Source organism: Nicotiana tabacum, chromosome 8, assembly GCF_000715075.1.
Source record: "Nicotiana tabacum cultivar K326 chromosome 8, ASM71507v2, whole genome shotgun sequence".
In the NCBI taxonomy this organism is placed as follows: domain Eukaryota; kingdom Viridiplantae; phylum Streptophyta; class Magnoliopsida; order Solanales; family Solanaceae; genus Nicotiana; species Nicotiana tabacum.
In genome coordinates, this window is record NC_134087.1 from 73051767 (window position 1) to 73060386 (window position 8620).

Consider the following 8620-nt stretch of genomic DNA (forward strand, 5'->3'; position numbering starts at 1 on the left):
CGAACTCGAAAAGTCTTAGGTAGCCAATAAAATCTTTTCTCAAAAGAAAATATTACTTTAAGTAACCAATGATCAGTTTGGATTACTTTAATATATTATTACTATTTAAACTACTCTTCAGTATAGATAAAGATCAGTTTTAAATACACAAACAAAATTGACCACTAGCAAATTTCAAGAATTTTAAAATTTTTATGGACTATAATGATGAAATCAACAAATGATATTAATCCTACATTAAAAAACCTCAGCACATAAGCTTATTAAAATAATCCTTGAATCTGAGGAAAATAAAAGAAAGGTATTAAGAAAATATTCATGTAACTTTAAAAAAGAAGAGCAAGAGATATAGAGAATTTGCATTTCAATTACGAGATTTCTCGTCAAATATCAACATTTTTGTACGCTCTAAGCAAATAGAAGTTGTTTACATGATTAATCGACTATGTCACGAAAAAATATTTAAGGATTTAAAAAAAAATTAAAAAAAAATAAAGAGCCAGCCCGCCTTAGCCCGCGGCCCTCTTAGGGTTGGGTTGGGCTGGCTATTTTAAGGCCAATTTATATGGCGGGCCGGCCCGTCCTAGCCCGTCAAATTTAAAAGCCTACGAGGCTTGGACTGGGCTGCCTGTTTTGACAGCTCTAACAACTCATGTGATTGTTTTGTATTAGATTTTGATATTTCATTAGATTGTTCATATCCCAATAAAAGACGGTATTTTATTGTACTAGGTTTATTTTCTAATCATTAATACAAATATTTAATATAAAATACTTTCGTAGGTCATATTTAACTTTCTTATATTCACATGAATTGGTAAAAGTTATAAATCCGTTATTGAAATTTTTATTAATTAATTTAAATAATAATATTATTTATTTGGAAGATACTTTTATGATATTATTTATCAATTTATAATAATTTAATATATTCTTACAAAAAATTATTCATTTTGAATACCTCATAATATTTGATATTTCTTATTTACATATATGTTTATCATATAGTAAAAATTAAATTGTAATTACGTTATGACAAATAAACAAGTCATTATAATTACTATACTGTGTAGTTACTAGGTTATGCAATTACTATCCTAGTAATTACACATGCAATTCTAAACCGACATGAAGCAATTGTTTTTAAATAACATTCGATGCTGACAATATATGAGTTGAAATTTCAATAGTCTCACAGTAATTGTTGTCTTATTGAACTTCAAACAGTTATTTATGTTAAGCATATTCGACCTTTAATGATGCTTTTTGATTCTTATACTTGTGAATCTTTACAAGATTATCGAATATTAGCTGTAATATCATTAATATTTTTAAAGTAAATTTGTTTTGTTACTCCATATTTGAAGGTAATGTAATTCTACAACAATCTAAATATAATATTTATATATCATATGTAAAGGGACAAAAAAACACACATTTTATCAATTCAAGATTAAACATGCTTATAATGCAAGGACCAAAAATGACTTAATTCATAAATAATTGAGGGATCAAAAGTGCAATGATTCCAAAAGAATAAGGTGCCCATGTCAACATGTCCGAACATGTCCGGATATGAATCCCTGTCCGAATTTATAGCATGTCCGTAAGCATTATTATAATTACAAATTTGCACTTTCCTTCCACCGCAGGCGCAGCACACTCTTCTCAGATTTTGCCTCTTTTCTTTATCCTCTCTTCACATTCTCTTTTTTCTCTCTAGCGTATGATTTATCCCCATGTGAAAAGCTGCTTGATTCTGTTTTCCCTTTTCTGGAGATCTAAAAGAAACCGTGTAAGAATTTCTCCCTCTTCTCCTCTTTTTTGTTGTTTTTTTTTTAAAATGAATTTGTAATCTTTATTTTTTCGTTTTTTTTATTATATATCTCTTTCATTTTGGTGCTCTGCATTTTGTCCTTTTTGTGTCTGTTAAATTCTTCAAAAGGGTTGTTAAGGTTCAAATTTCTTTGAATCTTTGAATTCCGTGTTTGTGTTTTTGTCTCTTCTTGAATCTGAGATTTCTGATAACAAAATATCCCTTTTTTTTTTTTTATCAAAGATATTATGGGGTTTGCTCATTTCCCTTTTCTTTCCATTTTTCAGGTTGCATTTTACAGAGGAAATTGATCTGAGATAAGCTTGCTCAGCATTTCTGAAATCAACAATACAGGGTCTCAGCAAGGGGTTTCATGTTCTGTTATAGCTAAGTTTTGGTGGAATTTGAATACCTCAGGATTTTAGATGCAGAATAAAACAACTTACATTGTGAGAAGGTTCTTGCTTTAAGCGAAAAACGAATTATTACCTGTTGATTTTTGTGTTTCTGTTATCAAGGTTGTTCGGTCTGGAGTATATATTGTATATGTGTAAAAGTTGGATTTTTTGGCTCTGTGATATTTTAGCATTTGAAGATCATTAACCTGAAGGGTAGGTTTTATAATATATACTGTGTGGACTGGGAGAACTTATATGGATAAGTCTTCAAGCCATACAGTAGGTTCGTTGCCTCCACTCGGGAGATACTCATTGTTTTCACCTCCTGGGGGTAGTTCCAATGCAAAGTTGGAACAATCTGGATTAGCTAATTTACCTCCCTTAGGCCCTGGAAATGCTTCAGAATCAGGTCATTTTGGTCATGGTTTGTCGGCTGATTCTAGCCGATTTAGTCATGATATAAGCCGAATGCCTGATAATCCGCCTAAGAAATTTGGTCATCGGCGTGCCCACTCGGAGATTCTTACTCTTCCTGATGATATTAGCTTTGATAGTGATCTTGGTGTTGTTGGTGGACTGGATGGACCGTCTCTGTCGGATGAGACTGAGGAGGACTTCCTCTCAATGTACCTTGACATGGATAAGTTTAATTCTTCATCTGTGTCTTCTGATTTTCAAGTGGGCGAGTCTTCTTCTTCGGCAGCTGCAGCTTCAGGTTCATTGCAAATTCCAGCAATGGCTTCAGCAGCTTCAGGGTCAGATAATGTGGGCCCCACTGCTAGCGCGAAGCCAAGGGTTAGACATCAGCATAGCCAGTCCATGGATGGTTCAACTACAATCAAGCCGGAGATGCTTATGTCAGGTATAGATGAGGCATCTCCACTTGAAACTAAGAAAGCAACGTCTGCAGCGAAGCTTGCTGAACTCGCTCTTGTTGATCCAAAACGTGCCAAGCGGTAAGGCTTTAGATGGAAATGTTGTTTCTCATTTAAGTTTGCAGTCTGTTTCACGTTATTTTAGCTTGGCTATACCTTTGCATTTTGCTTTCTGGTACATGGTCTTGCTTGGGATTAAATCTTACGTAGAGGTCTAGGGGCAGACTATTGATGGAGGGGCCTAAACTATGAGCCTCCTGAATATGTTCTTGATGTTTAAAAAAAAGTTAGATTTAGTGCTACAGTATACAGTGCTGTTTTGCGAATGCCTGCTCCTTCTGAAGATAATCATTTGTTCCATTGGTGGTGAGGCATTTTATCTATATGTTGGCTAGCACTTGCTCCTCAATCTTTTTGTTTTTTGTTTTTGTCTAATGAAGCAGTTTTGTCATCATACTTCTAAAGGTTTGCCTATGGTCTCTTCTATCAACTATTTCCCTTCAATGGCTAAAGAAGACGGTGAAATGATGAGACTTGTTAGAAAGGAAAATAAAGAGACAAGGCCCTTCTGGGCCCTCTACCTTAACTGTGCCAACAAGTGCCTCCCGCTCCCCCAAACATTTCTGTTCTATTTCTTGTTCTCTCCTGCTCTCCTTTAGCCTACAGCAGAAGAATCTCCCCAGAAGTTCGATTTCATTAATGGTGTATAGAAATTCACCTCTAAGAACCAAAATCCAGCTTTCTTGACTCCTCTAAATTAGCTAAAGTTGGCCTCTGTTGTTGGTGAGGAGGGTACACTGCCACTGCCCCTACCCTGGCTTCTAGGAAATTTGAACTTGTTTGTCCATTAATGGGAGGCTGGCAAAAGAGATAAGAGAATATGTAAGATTAAAACTGTAGGTCCCTCCGGGGAGTTTGAAGCAGGCAACAGAAACCATGTAGAGTGAGAGAGCTGCATATTGTCTTGGGCTAATATAAAGACAAATGGCATAGAATTTTTTCTTTATAGGGTAACCGTGTTACTAAGATTAGAGAAAAGAGTTGGGATGGCTCAGTGTTTCAAGCTTAATTTAGTTGCCTAGTTGAACTGTTGTTTTCACTCAAACAAATCTCCAATTGTGTTCTCTCTCATCATTGTCTTTGTTTATACGGTGCAACAGGATTTGGGCCAACAGGCAATCAGCTGCAAGATCAAAGGAAAGGAAAATGAGGTATATAGCAGAGCTTGAGAGAAAAGTGCAGACTTTGCAAACAGAAACAACTACTTTGTCTGCTCAGTTGACCCTATTGCAGGTGCATATCAGTTGCTCTCACTGCCCTGTAATTGTTTGTTTTCATTCTCTTTTTATTTGTGTTTTCTTTCTGTTGTTGAACACGGGCTTGAGTGTAATTGAAGTGATGGAAGTAGTTAAGTGCTTAGTCTAGTGTCTGTGGCATCTGCTTGCATACTTACAAATGTACAGATATATGTATCTTTAACCTTTTCCTTACATGTATCATCAGATTATGGATTCTGAGATGTCTGTTTTTGTTTCCACATGAAACAGAGGGATACAAATGGTCTGACTGCTGAAAACAGTGAACTTAAACTGCGTTTACAAACAATGGAACAACAGGTGCATCTGCAAGATGGTAAGAATCCGAATAATGACTTTTTCAGTAATATTTTGCCCATAACCAGCCTTGTGTTTTCATCTGTCTGAATAAAGTTTGCCATTTCTTCGATGGTATTCTTTAATGTAATTAGTGTTTGAACATTCAAGCTGATCCAAACGGGATTATTTGTCAAATGCAAGATAAGGTCTGGTTGGATTTAGGCTTTGTTGGTCTCTGAAACTTTTTCCGCGATTCCAGAAGAAAGTGAAATCAATTTTGATTTACTGCATCACTTTCACATTGAGTGTAGCATTAACCTTGTGGTAATAAATACTAGTAATTTTGCCATTTTCTTCATCTTGTTGTACAGAAACCAACACAACACATATTACCTTGCAAGGCTAAGCATAGTTTTTGATAGGGCCTGTTTGACTCAGATAAAGGAATATTATATACAAGTCCAATATTCTAAAGTGAATACTTTCTTCGAATGCTAATGGTGTTGTAGTGGAGGTTTGAGTAGTTGCATAATTCAGATGTTAGAACTTCAAAGCTTTGTTCTCAGAACATGATGCTGCTTGAATATGAGAAACTCATGAATTAGTGTCATGATGGGCGCCCATGTATTAGGTACTGTTTTGTTTTGTCCATAAAAAATTGGAAAGTTAAGAGGACACCAATAGGCTACAATTCACCTTGTAAGACCCTTCACACCATAGAAAATTTTCAATAAATCGTTATATCTCAACTGGACCTTATTTCCTTGTTCTCAGTAAAAGTTGTACTAGGCTGATAGAACACTTTCCTAACATAAATTTCCTTCTCTCTCTCTCTCTCTCTCAAATGTTTCCTCTCCATGATCTCTTCAGCTTTTACCAACTTCTTCAGCCAGATTAGTGGTGCAACCATATAGGCGATCTGAACTAGTTTGGGATTGAGACACATGTTGTTGTATTTTTTCAATTTTGAAAAATGTGGGTGCCATCACTTCCTTTTATATGTTTCAACTTGGTGGTGAAAAGCAGTCCAATACAACAGAATGAATGTATGGATGTAATTAAACTGCAAGTACTTCGTTATGTTTGAAATAGTCCATCGGTTTGTTCAGCTCCTAAATTGGAATAGTTGCAATTCAAAACTAACCTTATCTCATTAGGAAACATAGTGTTATCTTGGCAATTAATTTGCCTATTGGAACTGAATTACTTTCTGCTGGATTTAGCATGTTACTTAGGTTTCAAAAACCATTGGGAAGGCTATGGTATCATATTACCTAAGAAGGGATAGTCAAGGAATAATATGGGAGTTCACATTTAGAATGGCGATACAAAATTGGGAATGGGAGAAAATAGATTAGTTCTCTTATAAACTCTATGCTTGCCTTGAAGGGGATGACGGAGAGCACAGGATGGTGTAGAGGGTGAAAGGGACAAAACAATTTTCATTCAGATCAGTTTAATTGAATGGAGTAGACAGAAGGGAAGGATGGAGGAATGGGGCACCAAGGCGTCAAAGAAGTTTGCATTCTTCATTTGGTGCACTGTGCGAGATGCAATATTGATTGTGGACAACTTAAAGAGGAGGAGAATGGTAATGAGTTGGCGTTGTTTGTGCAAGGAAGCGAAGAAGTCACCAACCAGATTTTGTTACATTGCAAATTCGTTTGACATTGGTGGAATCTTGCATGTTATTGATTAGTATTGCATGGGTTGCACCATTCACAATAGAGGAAACAATTAAGAGTTTGGAGTATGGAGAAATATACCTTCATCACTTCATGTACTTTTTTGGCTTGGATGGACCAAAACGAATAGGAGATTGTTTTACAGTAGTGAAAGGGACATTGTAGCATTATGAAATCTTTCTTGTTTCATGTACATTTTATGGTGTAAAGGGAGGATACAAGTGTGTATAGATGAATGGGTTAGCATGATAGGAACCTGTGGTTGAGCCACTCTTTTATTTGTAAAATATTTTCACCATCTTGTTTCAATAAATGATACTTTTGACTTGTCAAAAAGGATGTATGGGAGGAAAGTGACCCTTCTAGATAAGGTAGAAAGTATATTTTCACGATAGATAAGGCTGCAAGTTTGATGCTGATCTCTGTCAATCCATTTTGTCCATCATTTGGCATGTTTTAACAATGTCACTCATCAGTCAATGAATGGAAAAATTTGCTGCAAATGATGCACCAGACATCAGGTGCCGCCTAAAATGGTGGAAAAGCCAATATGCATCCTCTGCTAGTTTTGCACTCATAAATTGCCACAAGATGTTTGCTAGAATTTTCTGTCTAAATTACTATACGAGCTCTTCATCTTGTTCAATGTGCATTTGTCTTTTGCACACCTGACAATTTACACCTTAACCCTATGTCATAGAGGCGTGCTGGATGTACTACGGACTATTAGTCCAGAAGTGCTTTCATGCAGCGTTTCTATACTTCCAAAATTGTCCTCGCGTATTTATTGATCTTCTTAATGTTTTGTTAGTTTCTTTAATGCATGAAAACATTTTGAGCACAAAATATTTGGGGTTTGTCCAGAGAGTTGCTAATTGATATTTTTGCTCTGTTTTTTTCTGTAATTTCTCCATATGTAGCGTTAAATGATGCTCTAAAGGAGGAGATACAGCATCTGAAAGTGCTAACTGGGCAAGGCATTGCAAATGGCGGACCTATGATGAACTTTCCAGCATCCTTTGGGGGCAATCAGCAATTTTACTCTAACAACCATGCGATGCATACGTTGTTGGCTGCGCAACAGCTTCAGCAGCTCCAGATACATTCTCATAAGCAACAACACCAGTTTCAGCAACATCAGCTCCACCAGTTTCAGCAGCAGCAACAGTTGCAACACCAGCAACAACTGCAAGAACAACTGCACCAAGCAGGAGATATGAATTCGAGAAGTTCACTGTCATCTCCTCAAAATGACAATGGTTCTGATACTAGTGCTATATCAAAGGATTGAAAAACACACAGGCATTGTTGGCCAGAGAGTATAGAGTTGGTCTATTTTTTCAGAATCATCATGTAGCTCAAAGTCTATGTTTCAAAAGCATCATGTGTTTTTCAAGTAGCTCAGCTTATTTACTCTTAATTAGGTTGGTTAGCTTCATCTGCATTTTGGTACTACATTGTAGAATCATTGACTTTTTAGTTGAAAATTGTGCAAGTCCCATTCTATGGCAAGTCATTGTGCTCGACATGATTTTCTTCATATTACCAATATTCTTTGTGGTGGACTTTTTAAAGACATCAAGTAATTTACAGTATTTCTCTTAGTGTCAGTGTTCACATATTACTAATTATATTTGAGACATGTTTACGCTCCCCGCGATCATGGAGGATACCTGTTAGTTTTGTCTTGTAACTGTCTGTTCTGAATCTGTTATCACTTTCAGAAGAATTGCAGGGTGGAACTATTTTCCAACGTTTGCCTGTGAAGTAACCTTTCCAAATTCTGAATTATATTTCATGTTTTGATTCATTTCAAACTGTGCTTCCCTCTTGCATGAATGCAACTTATGACTCCATGTCCTCTCGCCTTCAAGACTATGTTTGGCTAACTCACCAGAGCAAGTGAATGGCGATTTTTATAACTTCTACAACGGGAATAACATTTACATTTTTAAGAGTAAAACAAACCACAAAGGAGTTCTTGCCTAAAAGAAATGGTTTTCGTTTTTTTCCCCCCGGTAAAAACAGGAAATTTTTCATTAATAACTAAGGCGTTACAGGGACATGAGACATCACATTACAACTATTATGAATAGCCAGTACACATGAGTTTCCAAAACTAGCTAACTTATAACACATAGATATAGGAATTGTTCTAGTAGACTACAAGCCTTCTTTGTCGTGTGAGTGGTGGATTTAAGCATTTAGAGCCTGTTTGGCCAAACTTTTAGGAGGCCAAAGTACTTTTTGG

The 8620-nt window shown here is 36.1% G+C and overlaps 1 protein-coding gene across 1 annotated transcript; it reads left to right on the forward strand.

Moving 5' to 3' along the window:
* Window positions 1-1624: 1624 nt before the first annotated feature.
* LOC107780446 (putative transcription factor PosF21) lies at window positions 1625-7881 on the forward strand. Its single transcript, XM_075219360.1, has 5 exons — window positions 1625-1793; window positions 2104-3170; window positions 4250-4382; window positions 4637-4721; window positions 7290-7881. Exons 2-5 carry the CDS (start codon window positions 2470-2472, stop codon window positions 7658-7660), a joined length of 1290 nt encoding a protein of 429 aa, XP_075075461.1. The 5' UTR covers window positions 1625-1793; window positions 2104-2469; the 3' UTR covers window positions 7661-7881.
* The last annotated feature ends 739 nt before the right edge of the window (window positions 7882-8620 follow it).

Coding starts and splice junctions, on each gene's coding strand:
- LOC107780446 (XM_075219360.1), top strand. CDS start 2,470: ATGGATAAGTCTTCAAGCCATACAGTAGGTTCGTTGCCTCCACTCGGG. Junction 4,383..4,636: donor CTCAGTTGACCCTATTGCAG/GTGCATATCAGT, acceptor CACATGAAACAG/AGGGATACAAATGGTCTGAC. Junction 4,722..7,289: donor ACAGGTGCATCTGCAAGATG/GTAAGAATCCGA, acceptor CTCCATATGTAG/CGTTAAATGATGCTCTAAAG.